This window comes from Myotis yumanensis, unplaced genomic scaffold, assembly GCF_028538775.1.
Source record: "Myotis yumanensis isolate MYYU_CA2020_CCGP unplaced genomic scaffold, mMyoYum1.0.hap1 SCAF_19, whole genome shotgun sequence".
Lineage (NCBI taxonomy): Eukaryota > Metazoa > Chordata > Mammalia > Chiroptera > Vespertilionidae > Myotis > Myotis yumanensis.
In genome coordinates, this window is record NW_027223770.1 from 18,454,779 (window position 1) to 18,475,919 (window position 21,141).

The 21,141-nt window shown below is 43.6% G+C and overlaps 1 protein-coding gene across 2 annotated transcripts in view; it reads right to left on the minus strand.

Moving 5' to 3' along the window:
- Positions 1 to 15,277, minus strand: part of SNX19 (sorting nexin 19) — a 32,792-nt gene extending 17,515 nt beyond the window's left edge. Inside the window, exons 1-8 of one of the 2 annotated variants that reach the window (XM_070399185.1) lie at positions 13,097 to 15,277; positions 10,845 to 10,983; positions 9,687 to 9,787; positions 9,450 to 9,569; positions 7,250 to 7,380; positions 5,942 to 6,038; positions 5,324 to 5,504; positions 2,752 to 2,881 (exon numbers count right to left, since the gene is read on the minus strand). In XM_070399185.1, the coding sequence (XP_070255286.1) occupies positions 2,752 to 2,881; positions 5,324 to 5,504; positions 5,942 to 6,038; positions 7,250 to 7,380; positions 9,450 to 9,569; positions 9,687 to 9,787; positions 10,845 to 10,983; positions 13,097 to 14,806 (2,609 nt within the window). In that variant the 5' untranslated portion in view covers positions 14,807 to 15,277. The remainder of the gene's footprint in view (positions 1 to 2,751; positions 2,882 to 5,323; positions 5,505 to 5,941; positions 6,039 to 7,249; positions 7,381 to 9,449; positions 9,570 to 9,686; positions 9,788 to 10,844; positions 10,984 to 13,096) is intronic. The other variant, XM_070399184.1, reaches the window with a different exon arrangement.
- Positions 15,278 to 21,141: the final 5,864 nt, after the last annotated feature.

The following is a 21,141-nucleotide window of genomic DNA, read 5'->3' on the forward strand; positions in this document are numbered from 1 at the left end:
CTAAGTAACCATCTTTCTTTGTATATCTCAGTTCCCTCATCTTTGAATTGGGGATCTTCATTCTTCTTTCATAGGGCTTTTGAGGGGACTAAATAATGTACTATGCTTGTAGTGTTCAGCACAGTGTCTGCACAAAGCAAACTCTCAACAGATGCTTGCTAGATGGTAAATATCCTGAAGCTGATAAGATTAGTGTCTACACACAAATCCTGAAATAAGCTCCATCATTCCATGTGTACCACGTACATGGGAACTTGCTGGTCTGAGACCACAGGCCAGATGCATCGGACCCTTCGAGCCTCTGGAGGGGGAGCTGGGATTTCTCCTCCATGATCCATGACTTCTTAACCCCTATTCTAAGGAAGCTTCTAGAACACTGTGAACCCAGGATAAGACATTTGAGAAGAGGGCCAAGTATATTCTGTATAACTCAGAGGGACAGGGACAATAGGGATAGTGGTAGCTGAAGGAGGAGCTGGCATGGGGGGCAGGCATTCTGAAGACATAAAAAGCGGAACAAATTTGGGGGCCCTAGCTAGAGGAATTAGACAGAGCAAATACTTTTTACCCTTCTTTCCTCTTCCTGAAGAGCAAACATTAAACCCTAACATTTATTGGGCATGCTCCATGCACCTGAAGACATAGGATAGCATTATTATTCCTGTTTTCCAGATGAGGAAACCAAAGCTCAGGGAGTTCACATACAGCAGATACCAGTGTGTTACAGAGGATAAGAATATGGGATGTGGAGCCCTGACCTGTTTGGCTCAGTGGATAGAGCGTCGGCCTGCGGACTGAGGGGTCCCGGGTTCGATTCTGGTCAAGGACATGTACTTGGTTGCGGGCACATCCCCGGTGGGGGGTGTGCAGGAGGCAGCTGATCGATGTTCCTCTCTCATCGATGTTTCTAACTCTCTATCCTTCTCCCTTCCCCTCTGTAAAAAATCAATAAAATATATTTTTTTAAAAAAAGAATATGAGATGTGGAATACTGGGTTTCATTTCTGGCTCCACCACACATTAGCTTTGTGGTCATGGATATGGCCCTTAGTTCTCACCCCCACTAACTTGAAAAATATGTGAGAAGTAGGGACTGCATCTGCTTTGTTCACGATGAGCCCTTACTATTTTTTTCAATGAATAAGGAATAAGACCAAAACAATTCCCCAGTTGGACAGAGTTATGAGTACTTTAAGATAAAGTGGGGTGAGTGCTACAAAATAGCCTGGACAAATTTCTATCAGTGAGACCAAGAAACAGCTTAGACTAGAGTGCATATGCATGTTGTATGTTCTTCTTTACACACCAGCCACTCCACTTGATTCTTGTCTCTTCCCTATCACTAGGAAATGTATAACCATCACCCACTGAAGCAATGCGACCTGGCCTGCAATGCATTTAAGGTTCCTGTTTTAGATCTCCACGAACCCTAGCTGCATATCATACCACTTCTTCAATGATCTGCCTGTAATCCCCAAATGTATATTTCTCTCTGTTTGGTACTGACCCAAGCCCTTTAATATTGAGTTATTTAAATTTCAGGGAAATGTCTTTCTATCTTTTCTATATATGAATCTCAATCTTTTGAAAATTTCCTGACTCATCTATATTTTTCGGTTCCTACTAAATTAACCAAAATGGACCTTGCCAAGCTCTATTTTCTTATTTTGTAAATGAACTACCTACCTCACTTGGATGCTATAAGAAAATATATGCAAACAAGAGTCAGATGCTAGCATATGAGAAGCACTCAGCAAATATAAATGTGCACCCTTCTTTCCACTTAGTCTCTTTCTGATGAAAGCTTATGCAGCCTCCCTGATCCCATGCAACTGTGAGTGTGAAAAGGGAGATTTAACTACTTGTGGGTGATGGATTTTCTACATGTTGTAGGATGGAGCCATACTTCTTCTTTTAAAAGAAGTTTTTATTTTTGGAGTGCCTATTAGCATGAGCCACATGCTAACAGAAGAGGTCAGGGTTTGGCTTCTTTCTCTGTGATGTGCCAGGACGTCTCATGAGAGAGAAATCAAAACAAGTGGCTAAACCTCAAGCACTAGGTGTGTCTGGTTCAGAGACAGTGTCTGGCCTTCTTCAGTTTAGCAAAGCTTGCATGTTTCACGGTGAGGAAGTCAGCAGCCAAAGACTTTGTACTCTGTGTACAAATGGTATTTCAAATGGTATTAGGATGATAAAACCTAAATGATAAAATCCAAGTTTTAAATCCAAGTATCCTCTCCCTTCCCATCCTGTGGCAGTAAGTGCTTCTTTAATTGTGAACATTTACACCCCTTTCTGAGAAAATAATCTTTGAGAGCACCGATCTGTTTTCTCCTCATCTTTCTTATTTTGGTTGTCACTGACTACAAATTATCACTAAAATGTCCACTGGAAAAAGGTGAAAGATACAGGGCTTAGGAGTATAACTGGGTGGAGAATTGATCCTGGAGTGGGAAGAGTTGGGATGAAGTATTTTAAAATCATAGGCAGTGTCTGTGACTTCAGTGGATCAGGTCAGAAGCCTTATAGAAGCAGAGTCAATTCAAACGTAAGACAACAAGGTGATGAACCCAAGCTTTCTGGTACTCTCCCGGCAGTCTTCATTTCTGTACCTCTGTAGCAGAGACTCTACCTTCCTTCATGAGCACAAGTTTCTTAGACTCTCCCCTCTCCCTTCCTGGTGGAGAATGCAGTATTATGGCCACCCCCGTCCAATGTGAGGCTCCAATGTGAGGAACTCACCAGTCTTACCTCTGAATGAGGGTCCCAAAGGTAAGATGAAGAACTTTCTGCATGTTTTCGGTGCACAGCCATCTCCACTGTTCCATCAGCAGCAAGAGCAGCAGATCGAGGGCTGTGTCAGCTAACTCCGTCTCTGTTCCTGGAGAATAAAAAGGCATCCAAAGTAACTCAGAAGAGACCCATAATGGAGGACATCTTTCAATGCACTTTACCTTATCCTGTATTTTTGTAATCCATCAGTTCTTACATCACATCAAGAGATACTTCATATCTAAAAAGTTCAGTGATAGGCTCGCTATTTCTTTACAATTCTTTTGTTTGTGTTAGTCACTTAGTGAAACATTTTGATCTTTTAAAAAATATTTTGTATACAATTATTTTGCCTAGGTCTGTTTCTTGTGTATTTCCCCCAGGGAGTAGATATATTTTGTTGCAGGTAAGTGCTCACAACTGGTGACTGACTGGAACTGGCAAGGCCCAGTCTCTTCCACACTTATATTCCACTCGCCTCCACAAGGCATCAGAGAAATGTGTGGGCAGCAGATTTGGGAAAAGACCTTGGATTCTTCTCCTGTTAGAAAGTGCTTTGAAAGCAACTCCATTACACAGAGCTGTTGGGTTGGGATCCAGGAAGCTGCAGTTTGATTTTGAGATGACATGAGGTTCTAGGAAAAGCACTACACCTGTGGGAAAATGCCAGGACAGTGACTGATTTCTTTCCTATTCCGAAGACTGGCCACAAAGGAGCTCACACCCACGCTAAACTGAAGTCTCCTGAACAGAGACAGGTATGGATGGAAGCATCTGTTCTCCAACCCTGTTCAGGGAGTCCCATGTCACCTCTGATTTGGTTCCCGGGAGACTTTCTCAGGAGCACATAATATTCCAGAATGAATCTTAGCTATCTGATGCTATTGCTGTGACTAATATTACTATAATTAATCGTCAACAATAATTTTGTTAGTCTAGGACCAATGGGTATTCTCTTAGCTTGCCCAAGTTCCCCTCCATTAAGGGTTCTTTAGAACACAAATGACTTCAGATTTGGATGAATCTATTAGAAATAAAACCTACCTTCTTAATCCCATCCAAAAAATATTTTCTTTCTTCTGCACTGTATTTCAAGGGGGCCTGGGAGCTGATGTGTTTGCTTTCTAGTCGTTTGTTCAAAGATGGGCTATTGAGTTCCTTGGAAAGTAGCATCATTCTGAGTCTTAGTCATCCTCCTGAATTCTATTACTTTCTCAGGGTTAGTATTTACACAGAGCTGCCATCATGTGGTGACAATTAGTCATAACAATAAAAAATAAGAGAAAGCAAAACAAGGCATCAGGTGCTCTTGAAAAAAAAAATGATAAAATTTCTATCAATGAGCATTTAGGGCTAGAAAAAGGGCTACTCAGGTATTAACTACTCCTTTAGACTTGATCTTAGCCAAAAGGACCGGAAGCAAGAAACTATTCCTTTAGAGATATGTTGTTCAAAATTTACAGTCTTGATTTGGGCTGGATTATTAGTGTTTTACCCATTCCCTCTTATTTATAATTTCTTACAGTTTTCTAATGCTTTTGATGTCAAAATACTTGGTTTACTTAACAAATGAGATATATGTGAAGAGATGGGGTTGTAAATTCCATTTTTCACATAGCTAAGTTGAGAGAAACAATGATGAAATCAAACTTTTATTTTCCTTCTGAACATAAGATTTTGTGATCTTTTTTTTTCAATGGGAGCCTTTATCTTGATGCAATTAAACATTTTTTCTTCTTATAAATTCTAGTTTAGCAAACATATTAATCTCCAGGACTCCCAATTTTTCCTCTTCATTCCTCTGGGAAGCAAACCTGCCCTGCCTCAAATGCTTATAAGGAGAGAATAGTGTCCTCACCTCTTCTCCCTCCCTGCTCTTTCTCTGGTAACTGGGTGGTGTCGGTTGCCATGGCAATAAATAAAATGAAAGGCATAGATCCAGGGAAAAGATGAATTCCATTTTGCACATGTTTGTATGTCACTGCCCTATGGAATATCTCAGTGCAGATTTCCATAGGCAAGTGGGTGGAAATACATCTGATATTAGGTATCATAATACACATGGTAGAATTAAAGCCAACAGTACTAATGAGATCACCAGGCAGAGTGTGCACAGTAATAACAGAGAGCCAACAATAACGCTGTGGAAGGCTAATAAGGGAGCTAACAAAAGTGACTGAGAAGGGACCAACCAGGAAAGTGGTACCACAGGTACTAAGGGAATAGGTAAAGGGAGCAGTTCAAATGTAGCTGAAGCACGCTAAAAAGAACTTCAACAAGGTAATGAGACTGCAAACATGGGTCTTATTTTGCTGGATTGGAACTCTCTGCCTTTTTGCCCTGTTCCTCTGCTTGGCTGCACTCGGCTCAGCTCAGCTCTGGGGACTGTGTCGTATACTTTTTTGCATCCCAGCACTCAGCACAGTACCTCAAACACATGGCTTACTTAGCTGAACAGAAGATAAACTAAAAGTGATGAATCCCAACTGTCAGAAGTCCCAAGTGGACTGTGCTCTGGCTCCCTTCTCTGTGGTGCGATCTTGTCACTCACCTGGGTCACTGTTGCTGAGGTCTTGGGCTGGCGCGGCTGCATTTGACATGTCACCATCCACACATCCTTTGGGCGTATGGTCAGGATCCTTTTCTGGGGCATCTGCTGACTGCATTTCTAGTAATTTTGTCTGTTTTTCAATAAAGGCTTCCATCCCAGACATGGATAGGACCTCCGACTCCTGCAGAAAGAGCCAGCAGCACATCACATAGAGTGCAGAAAGCAGAGGAGCAACCAAAACACTTTAGGTTTTCCCTGCCTTCCCTGAAGACGTATCTTGCGCACAGAACCCCACTGATGTTGTGACCACCTCAGCAACGTTGCAAGTAAACCAATGCCTTTGTATTCGCATTTGCCACGAACACTTTCGGGTTCTCTGATTTCTCCCAGGAACGGGTTTTCTTTCTCATCCTGTCATACATTATCCCACACCCAGGGCCCTTGAGAAGCCAACCTTGCAGAAAATACTTCTATACTAAATATTAGAGACCCCAATGCTGGAAAGTCCTTTAGCAGGCACCTAAGTCTTTTCTGACTTTGGAGAAGGTCTCAAGTGCCTATAAATGCAGGATCCACATCCTGGCTGCAGATGCCAGGAGCTCTCTAAGAGCTTCTCACCACAGTGCCTTCCTGGAGACCATAGAGGACCTTCTCTTGTGCGTTGGCCAAGTTCAGCGCTGGAGCGATCTTACTGGATGAGAACCTCAATCTGGACCTGGTATAGAAACAAAGAGCAGAAACACGATGTAATTCGTGATCTTGCCCTAGCATATGAAGGGCTTACAAGTATTAATACTCAAAATGAATATGCCTATACTTATTCTGGGAGTTTATAGGGCTCAGAGCTGCCAGAACAGCCCTGGCCCTGAACTCTTCCAAACAACATATATTTTGGAAAGTCTTAATATACAGTGCAATTCTTGCACTAAGCTGTCTACAGTGCATCCATAAAAGGGGTTTAGCTAATGCTAAAGAGGGACCAGTCTGCCATGTCGTATTCCCAGAGGCTAGAAGAGTGCTAGCACACACTACACCCTCATTAAATATTTGTTGGAGGTCAGACAAGTGGCATTTGTTGTTGCTGTCAGTACCTTTATGCACATCCACTTATCTTATTCCCCTCGTGTTCCAAATAAAACCGGGAAGAGGCTCCAAGTGCAAACCTCAGTGTTTCAAGGGATAGGATTCTTATAAGCACCGGTCAAAGTACAGGCCCAGGAAAAAAAGGCTAAGACTTGTGTTATTGCGGCCCATGAAACATGAACAGAGACCAAGGTAGACAGTCAGCCAGACAAGCAGACACACACACAAACACTCCACCCCCCACATTCTCTCTCTCTCCATCATGGCCCATATACAGATAGGAAGTTTCCAGTAAGGTAGGTGTGGTGCCCTTCCTTTCCACATGCTGGCTCTGAGTACTGCCAGGGAACATCTGAGACCTGGTGCAGGAGAGCAGCAGCCATACCAGTTACTAAAATGGGTGCTGCAGGTGTCCACTTGAGTCCTTCACTGTTTATTGCTAGCATATGCAACTTCTGAGCCAAGATTTCCAGAAAAGATGGCACACAGAGATCAGTTATAAGCCTTAGCTCTTAATAGGAAAGAACCTCTCAATTTTCCAGGAAAACACAAAAGGAGAAGATCCATATTCTAGAATTTTCCTTCTAGTCACAAATCCCTCATCAGTTGGGCTCTGGGTTCTCATGGCAAGACAAACATTCCGCAGAGCTTCCTATGCAGGATCTCAGGCTCCTGTGAGTTGAGCACTGAAGAGTTCAAGGTCTAGCTGTGCATAAAAACTAGTATGTATGGCCCACCTCTTCTCTTCTAGAGCTTGAGAGTTGGGGATGGGCTTTGGCTGAGGATTGGGGATCAACCTGAGAACTGGGCAAGAGTCCCCTGGGCGACTGAAGGGCTTCTCACTTGCCAGCCTTCTTGCCTTCTGTCTGGGGCTTGCTTTCTGTCTCAGCCTCACTCAGCTCCTCTGTGGGGCTCTGGGGCTCAGAGCGAGGAAATGCTGTCTTCAAGGTGTCCACGATAGCATTCACCACCATCTGCAGGGGTCAGAGGAGCAGAGTCAGACAGAAATCACCGAATGAGCAGTTTTCTCACGGTGCTTTATGCAATCAGGATGGGGAGACAGCTAGGCTATCTAGTGGAGCCCTAGCCATCAGCATAGTCAGATACCAGCTAGTAACTTAGTGGCAACTATTGTCCCCTCTCTCTATGGCCATAAAAAGCTTCTTTCTCACAGAGTAAGATAAACAATGGCATGGGGAAAGAGGCTGAAACAAACAATGGGATAAATAAAAACCTGAGAGTTCTGAAGGCTGGTGAAATATTTTTCATTTTCAATTTCTTTCTTTGTATATAAAAGAATGATTTTTAGTTTCCAAATTGATTCTTTCACCAAGATGTGAATAAGCAGAAGTAATATAGGTGGAAATATATGAAGAACAGAAAGAATGAAGATTATCAAAATACAAAATATGTCTAGAGACATGTGAAATATAAACATGTTCAGTGTAATTCACACAGAATAAAGAGCTGGCTTTTCCAGTTAATTCAATTTTTCTTCTTTAGGATAGAAAGAGTAACAAAAATCACTCAGGTCCAAATTAAGAAGTCTGAAATTGATATAAACTTCTCTACTCAGAAAGACTAATAAAACAATCCTCAATGAAAAGAATTCTATTTTTCAGAATGAGAAAATGACATATAGATATTTGCTAGAAAAATGCACAAACAAATGAAACCCTAAATATTGAAGAAACATTTACTTTCCCTTTGGTGCCTCTCATCAGTTAATACTGCTGGCTCAGAGCAACACTGGGACTTCTTTAACTCCTTCTTGGTTAATCCTCAACAAGGAACTGGCCCAGCTAAGACAAGGCTGTAATGCAGTGATGGCGAACCTTTTGAGCTCAGCGTGTCAGCATTTTGAAAAACCCTAACTTAACTCTGGTGCCGCGTCACATATAGAAATTTTTTATTTGCAACCATAGTAAAACAAAGACTTATATTTTTGATACTTATTTTATATATTTAAATGCCATTTAACAAAGAAAAATCAACCAAAAAAAATGAGTTCGCGTGTCACCTCTGACATGCATGTCATAGGTTCGCCATCACTGCTGTAATGGTTGAGTAAGAGCACAGTAAAGACTAGGTCATAACAATCCAAGGAAAGAACACAGAGGGTAGCATGAATGTGCTTAACATGGCTTAGACAATATAACTTGCTCTCTGGGCTCATAAAATTGTAGTCTGTGGGAAAGGTCCTTATCTGTGTTGTTCACTGTTGTATCATGAACAGCTAGTACAGTACACGGCAGTAAGTAGATGCTGAAAGAATCAATGAATGAACTTTGAGGATTTTACTTTGTGCAACCCTCTCTAGTTTGCAGTTCTTTCATCATAGCAGTCCATGTCTCCCAACTCGGACCATGTGAAAGTCCACTTTATCATTTTATCCCCTGAAGGCTAGATGAGAAGAAGAGAGAGGCCCCTCTTCTGCCAACAAGTCATTGTTTTCTTATTTTTTAAAACAACATAAGACATCCTTGGATAAACATAAACCTTGGACTTTTGCCTTGGGTACTGTAAAATCAGTTGGTAATCACTGCTTGCAGGCTCCAATGTGTTACACAAATGTGCTTCTCCTACCATCTCCAAAGGTCCTGAGATCCTACTGAAGAAGGTACAAGTCTACCCACACTCTGTTCTCCAGCAGAGAATGACTACACCATCTAAATCCAGCTTAGTGTCCTACTTAGGGGTTGCTTTCCTGAGTGACCAACATTGGGAATGACTTTCACCACCATGAAGGACTTTCCTGCCCCCACCTATCTATGAGGTATAGATCTAATCTTACAACCCACCGCTAGAATAACTATGTCCCTAGCAGATATGTGTACATTTATACTGTCAGGGATAATGTACCCTCCAAGTTGCTCACTGTAATTCAACAAGTTGATATCCAACCAATATTTGGGAACAGGTCTTGAACATCCTAGTCCATGTTCTACTGACTCCTCTGTGCTGCCTCTCGCCATCCTCCACCTCCCTTATTTTTAAAGCACTGCCTCCACGCTTATAAGAACTAAGGCTGAGCGTACAGTACCTTGTCTATTCTGGAGACCATGAACGGTTTCTTGACAAAGGCAATACGAGCATCTGTGTTCAGAGCAAGGAACTCCTGCATCTCCTCACTGTTAGCGATCTCAGGAATGGCACAGAGTTGCTGCAAAAGACACGAGAAGGACTTCAAAGAGAAATTCTAGTTCCCTACATCTCCCCACCCTGGCTTGGGTGTCTGGTGGGTAAAAAGGGCATGGAGCCAAAACAGAAGGATGCTGACCTTTAGGAATGATTCCAGGAGGCTCTTACGGGCTTCTACTCTGTCACTATCCATGTTACCAAATGGGAGATCTGGAAAGAGCTTTTTGGGACCCTTCACATCTTAAAAAAAAAAAAAAAAAGTGCAGTCACTTAACAGAACTTAACTAAAGACAAAACAACAAAGCAGAACTGTTGAATATATTTCCCCGAGATTGTTTATTTCAAAAGTTCCAAATATACCCCAGGGATATAATACATACAATCTACTCCCATTATTAATGTTAATATTAAGATAGAAGAGACCATACACTACAATGGTTACAAATGAGGGCCCTGAAATCCAATTGCCCAAGTTTAAATTTAGGCTCCAATTCCTCCTATAATAACGACCTTAGGCAAACTGCTTAATCTTTCTTTGACTTTTTTGTAAATTGGAGATAATGATAGTATTTATCTTATAAGCTGTTATGAGAATTCAATGAGCTAAATATGTGTAACGTGCTTAGAAGAGAACCTGGCATATATTTTCAAGTTTGGCTCAGTCATAGCTATTATTAAGAAAGAAAATGCATAACTGAAATCCACAATTTATGCCTAAGCTTATTAAAATGTTTATTTGGGTGATCGTTAGCTTTTTAAAATAAACACGTTTTGTTTATTTAAAAAATAAACTCGCTGCTTATTAGCTTACTTTCAGAGTTAAATTTTATTACATTTTCTTACTGTCCTTGTGTCTCATGGCATATCTAAAAAACCTGGTTGTTAAAGCAAAGCTGGCAAGAATTTCTGGATATTTTAATATTTAAAATCAATTAATATATGGATCTGGAAGAGTTACTTCCTCATGCTATCTCATAGGCATAAGTGGAAATGTATCCACTGAGCCAAACCAGCTAGGGCTGAAAGTTTCTTTATTAAGCTTAAACTAAATAGACTCCAGAACCAAGAATTCGGTGGCAAAGGAATAGCTCAGAAACAATGTGACCATTGCTGTCCAGTACTAAACCCCAAATCATCTGAATGCAAACTGGGGGGGAGGGGTGGCAGAGTAAAGGACCCTTAATGCTGCATTCTCTCCCTCCACCCTCGCCACAAACTAACAGGCCCCCAGCCTCTCAGATCAAGGTGGCTAGATGTGAAAGCAAGCAGGCCGTCCAGGCCTGGGGAAACTCCTGACTTTTGATGAACTTTCGGAGATCTGATTTCTCCTCCAGACGGGTCTGTAGATTCAGGAACTCGCGGTAGCGGCGATTAACAGTGTGGTATGCCAACTGCTGCAGGTTGCTGCTGTTCTCGCTGTCAAGGGCCGTCTCATACTGTTGAATGAATAAATTTGTTTACTGCATCGGCTCAATAGCCACATAGTAAAAGGAGAGTAGGGGTGAGGAAGGGATCTATTCTTATTCTGTTCCCAAACCTACCAGATCTGATTGCTGCTCTAAGTTGTAATGAACAACTCAAGGTCCAAGGGTGGCTGAATTAAAGAATGAGATATTTTTTCCAACATAGTATGGCCTAGAAAGTGAAAAATGAGTTTTATTGCTCTCTACTCCTTCCATCTCAAAGCTCCCTCCAGCAAACACTTTCACTTATAAAAATGGCTACATAGCTACTTTACAAATCCCAGACAGAGTGTAAAACCAAAGGTACAATAAAAAAAAACTACCTCTTCCACCCCTAAATTATGGGGTTGGGTGTTATAAGGACATTACCATTTTGCCATTATATTCAATCAGTGATCATGTATATTAGTTTGGGGGGAAAATAATTCATAACAACTGATGAACAAAAATCATTTGTTTGTCTCGAATGCATTAAAGGGACAAGTGTTTGTTTTTTTGTTGTTGCTGTTCAGGGCAGATGAATTATTATTCTTGGAACAATATTTCTTTTCCTAAGTACACGTCATCTGTATTAGATGTCATGTGAAAATTGGAGATGTTGTAAGGGGTTAAAGTTTGCCGTCTTCATATGCTTGTAGGGCCAGTATATGGGAAAAAAGAACTTTACTGTATGCTCCCCAGAGCCAACACCTTGAACAGCATGAAAGGTGCTACTTAGTATAGGGGAAGACTTTTGGACCCAGTAGTTAAATTACAGTGAAATGCTATGGAAGAACAACGTATGTGCTTGTGCAGTGGTTCTCAACCTTCCTAATGCCGCGACCCTTTAATACAGTTCCTAATGTGGTGACCCCCAACCATAAAATTATTTTCGTTGCTACTTCGTAACTGAAATTTTGCTGTTATGAGTCGTAATGTAAATATCTGCTATGCAGGATGTATTTAGGTGACCCCCGTAAAAGGGTCATTCGACCCCCCAAAGGGGTCGCGACCCACAGGTTGAGAACCGCTGCATTAGAGGTAGGTTACTGTTGTTTGGTTGAGGTACTATACTGTGGCCAAGTGATGTAAGAAACAATCTCCCTTGTTGGTGGGATCTGAGGCTGGTGTTTTAAAAATTTCTAAAGCCATGGAGAAAGAGAGGTATTCATTATGAACTGACATGAGCAAAGCAGTCCATCAGTCCAGGAAAAGGCTTAGGTAAGAAACAGGTGGAATTCCAGGTAGAACTCTCAAACTTGGGAGTACCTTGGAGTTATAATGCTTTCCATGGAATATTCTACTCCTTGAGAGACACTATCAATGCTTACATTCCCAAACCTGGCTACACCTCAAAATCACTTGGGCTGCTTTTTAAATATATATATATTCTGACAGCCTCTCACAAATTCTGAATAAGAATTTCCAAAGTGGGGTCCTAGGATTTTTAAAAAAAATACAGCTCTCAGGAGACTTGGAGGAAGCCTATCCTAAAATCTGTTTTAGGGAACTGTTGCTCTAATTGAACCAGCCATCTGATACATAAACTCCCTTTATATCATTTCTGCAAATGAGGATTTTACTGTCTTCTGAGGAATATAGAGGTAAATGATCTTCCTTCCAAAACAAGAAGATACTAGTATTTTAAAAAAGAAATAAATCACCCTGGCCAGTGTGGCTCTGTTGGTTGGAGCATCATCCCATGCACCAAAAGGTAGCGGGTTCAAATCCCGGTTAGGGTGTGCAGGGGAGGCGACTGATCAATGTTTCTCTCTCACATGGATGTTTCTCTCTCTCAAATCAAGTTTTTTTAAAAGTTTATAATTATTTAAAAAATAAATTAGCAGGGAAAAAGTATGGAAAGAGAATTTCTGGACAAGGCTCTATACTTTGGGAACCACTCAAAAATATGACCCTCAGTCTCCTAACACCCTGAAATTCTAGGATTGTTTGTGGGTATTGCATAGAAACCTATTCTGTTTTACTGATGAACTTCAGACTCATAGCAAACAAAGTAGCCTCTCTCCTTTAGAGTCTTAGCTTCACTGACGGCTTTCCAAACCCATTCCAAGCCTAGAGCGGGTGACCGCATTTCCAGTCCTGTTACCTTCACCGTGTAGAGCGTGTACGGGTGGGATCCCGTGCCACTGTGCTCTCGGGCAGTAATGGTGCCAGTGATACGCAGGTTCTGGATGACAACTGGGCCATCTGGGCTGCTCAGGGGCTCAAAGCTGAAGGTTGCTGAGCTGAGAGGACCAGCTGGAGAGGAGGACAGCAGAACCGGTGGCAGACCAGGATCGAGGGAGCTCACCCCATTGGTAAGGTCTTTCTCCAAGCATGAGGGTCGTGGTGGGCAGGTCCTTTCCGGACTTGCCAGCAAAGTTGTAAGAGAGGTGACATCTTGCTCTGCCTCCTTGTCTGCCGTGTCAATCTGGATCTCTGGGCAGGAATTCAATGTGGAGACCAGACCTGTCTCTTTTTCTGTTCCTGGACCCTCCTCAGCCTCGGCTCCTTCAATTCCTTCAGGACCCTCATCATCCTTAGGCTGCAGAGACTGGGAACCCCCGAGGGCACACAGGGCATCCTGGAGCCTGTCAGACAGGTAGTTGCCTGGGGTCATGAGCATGATGGTTTCTTTGCCGAGTTCAGACAATGGAGATTCCAGCTCCGTGTCTTCACATAAGAACAGAGGGCCTCGGATATCTGGCTGTAGGAAATGAGAGGAGCTGTTTCCTACTTTTCTTTCCTCTGGCGCTCCACCCAAATCTCCCTCTACAGCTTCATGGCCTTCTTCCACTTCTGGGGAAGAGCGTAACTGTCCCTCTGGCTCCTCACAGTTGAGGAGCCCCTGGGCTGCAGCTGGAGAGGGGGCTCTCGCCTCCGGCATACTCCGTACCTCAACAACCAGCGGCAGAGATGTGGGTACCGAGGGCTGCTCCGGCCCCGTGGCACTGGCTGGGCAGTGTGACTTCACCACTCCTCTGGGAGTACTTCTGGCCTTGGAAAAGATGCTCACAAGTATAAGGTGGATCCAGTCGGGGTCTGACAGCTTGCTGATCAGTGGCAAGATCACGTTGCAAGTAATGAGCTCCACCACCACATGGCGTCCTGTCCGAGTCTCCAAGTGGGGCTTTGGCACTAGTCCTTGAAGCAACGAACTCACAATGCGACGTGTGTAGGCAACCTCAGCGCCGGTGCTTTGGACCGCGGGATGTGGGGTGGCGGCCCTGCTGTAAGCCTCCCAGAGTTGGGAGGGCTCCACCCCACCGCTCTGCTTCCCTGCTGCTGCCGTCGCCTCCTTCGCCCGCATATAGCTCTGCAGGTGACAACCGCAGAGCGTCAGGACCCTCTGGGCAAGAGCAGGGCTGTCCACCGTGCCCATCCTTTTCCGCAGCTCCCGGGCCAAGCCTCTCATGGCCGCCTCCATTTCTTCCTCGAAGGCTGGCTCCTGGCTCACTGAGCGGTACCAGGATGACACGAAGTCCCGGATAATCATCTGGATGGTGCGGTTGATCTCCTGCTCCAGCTGCCTCTCGGCCTCGGGGTCTGGAGAGCAGGCGGCCATTGGGAAGAAGCGCTCCAGGTGCAGCCGCCCGGAGGCCCCCACCAGGGCGCTGGAGCCCTGCCACCCTCCCAGCACCAGCAGCAGCGCAAACACGAGGCAGAGCAGCCACACGCTGACCAGGAAGTGGGTGACCAGGAGCGAGCCCAGCACGACCCCCGCCACCAGCAGCTTCCGGCTGCTCAGCAGGTCCCCGAGGCCACAGCTGGGCAGGGCTGGGGGCCCTGGGACCGAGGGCGCTGTTTCTGCCTTCATGGTGGGAAGGACGGCTGCTCTCTTTCTGTTTCGCCTCGCAGTCAGGGATGGGGCATAACTGTGTCCCGGATGCGGGGGAACCTGGGGAGCGATGGGGCCGCGGGCCTGGGCCTCGACGTCCTACAGGCACTGCCAAGCGATGGCGGCTCTGCCTCTGGTCCTCGCACTGGGCGCTTCCGGCGGCCACGCCGCTCTCCGGGGGACCTCCGCCGGGCTCATGCTGCGGCGTCGGGCTCCTCGCCGCCTCGGGAGGCGGGGCGGGGCCGCGGAGCTCCCTCCCCGAACTCACAGACGCCGGGGCTGGGCGGATCTCACCCCGCGGGCGGCGCGCCCAGACCGAGCCCGAGCCCGGGTGCACTGGGCGCAAGGATGTCGCCTCCGCCGGCTCCGCAGACGCGCTGCGCAGAGGCTCTCCGCCGAGCTGGGGCGGCCCGGGCGGGCGACTGGGCTCCGCAGCCCAGATGCCCTCCTGGGAGGCCGGCCCGCGGCCACCGGCGACCGCTTCCGGGTCGCTGTGAGCGGGAGCAAGGCATGCTGGGAGAGCGGCCGCGCCCCCGGAGGCGCGGCGCTGCTCGGCGCCCCCTGGTGTTCGGGAGACGCCACGACAGCACTATGAGAAAATGTTCTCATTTTAAGCCCTGGAATTACCACGTAGTGCTAAGGAAACAAATGATTTATGCCTTAATACCATTCACATATACATAAAATATATTTTAAAATCCAACAGCACATATTTGCACAAACTCCATAAACATGTACAGATCAACTCATGGGAAGAAATCTTCAATACTTCAAAGGTATCCATTCTCCTCAAATGGATTTGTAATGCAATTCCAATAAAATTTCCAACAGTGTTTTGAGTGGAGCATGACAGATTGATTCTATAATTTATATTGAAATTAAAAGGGTCAAAGATAGCCACAATACTAAAAGAGAAGAAGAATAGGGTGAAAGGACTTGCCCTTCCAGATATCAAGTATTACTATAAATTTGTGGTGATTAAGAGTCTGTGCTATTGGTGCCAGGATAGACAAATTGTCCAATGAAAGAAGACAGAATCCTGAAAGAGACTGATGAATACATATGGCCCAAGAAGCTTTCAGATCAACTAGAGGGATGAAGGGACTATTCAATAATGGTTATGGGATCATTGATTTTCCACAGCAAGAAAATAACATCAGATATCTACTGTACAAAAAGCACAAGAATCAATTCCAGATGGAGCAGGGACTTAAGTATAAAAGCAAAACTTTAAAACTGTTCGAAGAAAATGTGGGTGAATATATTTCAGACCTCAGGGAAGAGAAATATTTCTTAAAATAGACAAAACCCACTCATCAAGGTAGAAGGATTGATGAATTTATTACAGTAGAACTTAGGATTTCTGTATATCATAAGTCATGATGAAGAGAGTAGAGAGCTATATATGAGCAGAAGTTATTTGCAATACATTGTGATTGAAAACATTTATATCTCTAAATATTTTTTTAAAACTACAAACAATAAGGAAACACCCAACTAACTTGATGAACAAACTGGTAAAATAAATAAATAGGCATTCTACAGAAAAGAAAATATGGTGAGAAAGCATTTAAAATTATTTTTAAACTTATTAGTAAATCAGAAAAATCTAAATCAAGAGAATTACTCTTACACACTTTGGTGGGTATGTGAAATTCAAAATACTTTGGAAAATAATTTGGTATTGTGAAATTGAACTTTTCTGTAGTTTATTTTCCATCAATCCCACTTTTAGATATGTATTCACCTGTGCACTAAGAGACATATAAGATTGCTCAAAAATACATTGACGTATTTTTCATAATATAAAAAAAATCCCTGGAAACATCCTAAGTGTTCATTCACAGAACCACACCTACATGTATAACAACTTAGATAAGTCTAAGTGACAAACCAAGCCTTCAGAACAGTGCTTATGAAACCTGAACACGTGGGTATCTTGCTAAAATGAAGATCCTCATTTAGCAAATCCAGAATGTGCATTTCCAACAAGATTTTGGGTGATGCTTCTGCTTCTGTACAAAGATTAAACTTTGATTATCTAGGTCCTAAGACTACATGTGGTAAATACCCTCTTTATGGAGATCAAGACCAAGCTACATCATTGTGTTATATAGGTAAACAGTACCTACCTATGGCATAAACTAACTAAAAAAGGCAATCATACAATTCACGGTAGTGATATGGTTTGGGGGAACGGGACTTGGAGGGCTGTGTAGATACATACAAGCTATTGGTAATGTTGTAGTTCTTAAGTTGTATGGTGGATCATGGATTTTGTGATACTGACTAGCTCTGTAATCTTGACTTCAACCTTGTGATACCGGTTCGTAATCAATAAAAAGACAAGATTAGGTCAGTAGGCATTTTCAACCCTCACCATTCACCAGAATCACTTGGGGGAGATTTAAAAACCACCTATACCTACTTCCAATTGCCAGATATTCTTATTTCAGTGGTCTGCTTAAAATGTGGGTATTGATGTTCATTCAAAGGTTGCCGTGTGGTGCTAATGTGTGACTAGATTTGAGAACCGTTGTAAGTCACAGAACACCGTTATCGTTCTCCTTGATGTTAGTAGTCTGTGATTTGAACATAAAATATTTTTTTTCTTATGAATTGCTCTTGTTGGAAAGGATTTCCTAGTTCAGCTTAAAAATCATGTCCTTCAGTAATTAAAATAGGGGCTTTTAAACGGTAATCTTCCTCACTAATTGGAGCTTTGTCATCTGGCTCACTATTGTTTTCCTGTTTTCTGGTACAATGCCCGGCCGAGTTGTCACTTAATGCACAGGCCTGTAAAGGTACCAGTGAATAATGGTTCACTGAGCTCTGTTTCACTGAGTATTAGCCAGAAGTCTCCTCCAGGCTAATTTTCCTCTCTCCCTGGGCTCCCAGAGCAATTTACATTTACTGCATTGAGGCACTGCTACTTCGTACAATTGTTTGTTTGCAGATCTGCCTCTCCCACTACACTGTGAGCTCCTCAGGGCCAGGGTCAGGGTTGCATTAAGTTTAGACCCTTAGAGCTTAGTTCAGTGCCTCAGTAACTGTTTAGTAACATGGTAGATTGTTGAAAACATTTCTATGGTGTATTGTGACCCTTTGCTGCTTCACCCCTGGTCATAATGTAATCATTCAGGAGTCAGGTCTTCAGCAGAAGCATCTCTGTTTTCTGCAGAGTCTGTTCTGCAGAAAGTAAACTTGATATTTTATTGATTGATTGATTGATTGATTTCAGAGAGAAAGGGAGAGGGAGAGAGAGAGAGAGAGAGAGAGAGAGAGAGAGACATCAATAATGAGAGAGAATCATTGATCAGCTGCCTCCTGTACACCCCCTACTGGATTTTGAGCCCTCAATCCCGGCATGTGCCCTTGACTGGAATCGAACCCGGGACCCTTCAGTCCACAGGCTGATGCTCTATCCACTGAGCCAAACCAGCTAGGGCTAGACTTAATATTTTAGAGTAGTTTTAGGTTCACAGAAAAATTGAGCAGAAAGTACTGAGAGTTCCCTTATGCTCTCTGCACCCCCACATGGACAGCCTTCCCTACTACCAACATCCTGTACATGTGTTGTAGTTGATTAACCTACATGGATACAGTATTATCACTGAAAGTCCGTAGTTGAACACTAGGGCTCACTCTTTGTGTTCGTTTTTAATGGTTTTGATAAATGTGCACTGACATGCAGCCACCATTAAAGTGTGAAGGAAAACCCCTATTCTGTAAAACTACTGTTTTGAATTCTCTGCTATTCTTTGGACGGCCTCTTATTCTGAAAAAGTAACTTTGCTTTCTAGCCTGCTTGAATAATGGGGGAGATAAACTTAGCTATCTCACCTTGTAGGCCAGAGACTAGATACACCCAATGCTATGCCAGGTGCATTTTTTAATTGGATAGAACTGTGTAGTTTTCAAGGCCGAAAAAGTATTATATAGAAGAGTTTCAGTGACCTCCACATCCCCACTGGCAACCACTGGTCTTCTTATTGTCCCTCACAGTGTTGCCATTTCCAGAGTGTCACGTCATTGAAATCACACAGTATGTAGCCTTTTCAGATTGGCTTTGCTCATCTAGTTTTATAGTTAAGTTTCCTCCAGACCTTGTTGTGGCTTGATAACTCATGTATTTTTAGCACTGAATAATATCCTACTGTCTGGCGGTTTTGAGAGAGGAGGCTTAGAGTGCAGCCTAAGAGCACAGGGTCTTACCTAAGGTCCAGTTTCAGTGCCACCAGCTGAAAACTCTGAGCCTTTGGTTAGGGCGCCAAACCTCAGTTTTCTAATATGGAGATATTGGTAATATTCACTACATAGGATTAAAATGAGAGCTAAGCAAGTTAATACGTGTAAAATACCTTCGAATCTGGTACATAGTAAGTGCTGTATAATATATAAATGTTTGCTCTTATTTTTATTATTATTTTTATTTTTTTCCTTTTCTGCATGTTTTCTTTTAAAAAAAAATCTTTATCGTTGAAAGTGTATAAGTCCCCCTTTCCCCCCCCATGGACTTCATCTAGCCTGCCCCCACCCTCTACCTCAGGCTCTTATTTTTAATGAGAAGCTAAAAATTCGTTTTTTCACTGGACAACATTTTTAAGGCTCTTGGGCCTCTACATTTTCAAACTCTCCCTTATTAGGGTGGAGGAGGCCGGGAGAACTTTGGTGAAGAAGGAGAAATCCTTCCAAACATGACAGACGTGGAACACACAAGGCTATCAACAGGATTCCCGGGAGCCTCCTTGCCACTCCATCATCCGCACAAAGCCATGTTCCTGCGGCTCAGGTGTGTGTTCTGTAGCTGTCTGCACCAGGGACTTGTCAGGGGTGAAATGAAAAATTTTATCATTCTTTCTCATTTTTCTTGATGTCTCAGTCATTGAGGGTTTCACATTCAGGGCCGTTTGGGTGTCATCAACACATCAAGTTTAAAGAGGAAAGATGATGAATCGTGAATGTTTATGAGGAAATGGCAGCAATTATAATGATGGTAATGAAGAGGGAAGTGAAGAGATTGGCCCGGTGGGATGTTTCTGGGAGCCTAGGACAGTGGAGGGAAATGCTCCGGTGGATGTGGGCATTACCATTGCACCGAGATGGATGGAACGTCTTACCCAGCAGCCCTTCCAGATTCATTATTATTATTTTTTTAGAACTATGCCTTGTGGAACCAGGTTTGCAAGTTTTACACTGAGTGAACAGCTATTTCTTATGTTAAGTTATTTCAGCTGTGGAATAGAGAATTGTTGAAATAAATGGCTGGGGAATTCGAATTGCATTCATTCTTGACATTGGTACTGAAAAATAGCTTCATTCCCCCACTGAAATGGAAAGTTTACTAGACGGAGACACAGGCAGGATCTGGGGAGAGAGGGGGCATCAGCATCTTATTTTTACTGTAACTCTTCTAAGATGCTGTGAGAGAGTAAAATAAAATGCTATCCTGAAATCCCATTGGAATCCATCCCTTGCCCCATCCTCCACATTCGACTGGAAATAAAACCAATTAAAATGTTAATTTATAACCAGAATAAAACCCAATCAGGCAACTGGTTATAATCGCATGAGCATGGAGTTCTCAGGAGGAATGGAGCTGGTAGGTGGTGGAGGTGGCCTGAGAACTCAGCATTCTGATGGGTTGAGCTGGAGCACCTGCTAGTTTGAACCAGCCCACCAGGAGCTGGGCATCTCCATAGAGAAATGATTGATCGTGGGACGGTCTCATGGGATCTGGAGAACAGATTTGCCAGAGCCCTGAAAACTGTTCATATGAAAATTATGGATTTCTCCTTGACATTTCCTCAGTATTGGATGCCTCTCTCCTCCTTGCCAACAGAAATCACTGCAAGGGGAGATGCAAAGAGTGTGGCATTCTATGAAGCCATGACCAGTGGTTCAAATTTAAAGTTTGTTGCTGGATGTAGAGAGCCTCACTGAGATCCTTGTGTATTTGATGGTGGTAAATTATTTGAACTTGGCTCTAGGAGTCTCGCAGAAAAATTCTATTAGGTTTTCAATATCCACATTGTCAAGGAATTTTTGTGAGTGCATGATTCAGAGTTTAGACTCTTGGGACTGTGGTCCTTATGGTACTAGAAAGTGTCAAGGCTACTTATTTGACAACTAGAGGCCCAGTGCATGAAATTCATGCACGTGGGGGGGGGGGGGTCCCTCAGCACAGCCTGCGCCCTCTCACAGTCCAGGAGCCGTCCAGGAGCCCTCGGGGAATGTCCGACTGCCGCGGAGGTGAGAGAGGCTCCTGCCACCTCCACTACGCTTACCCCAGCCGTGAGCCCAGCTTCTGGCTG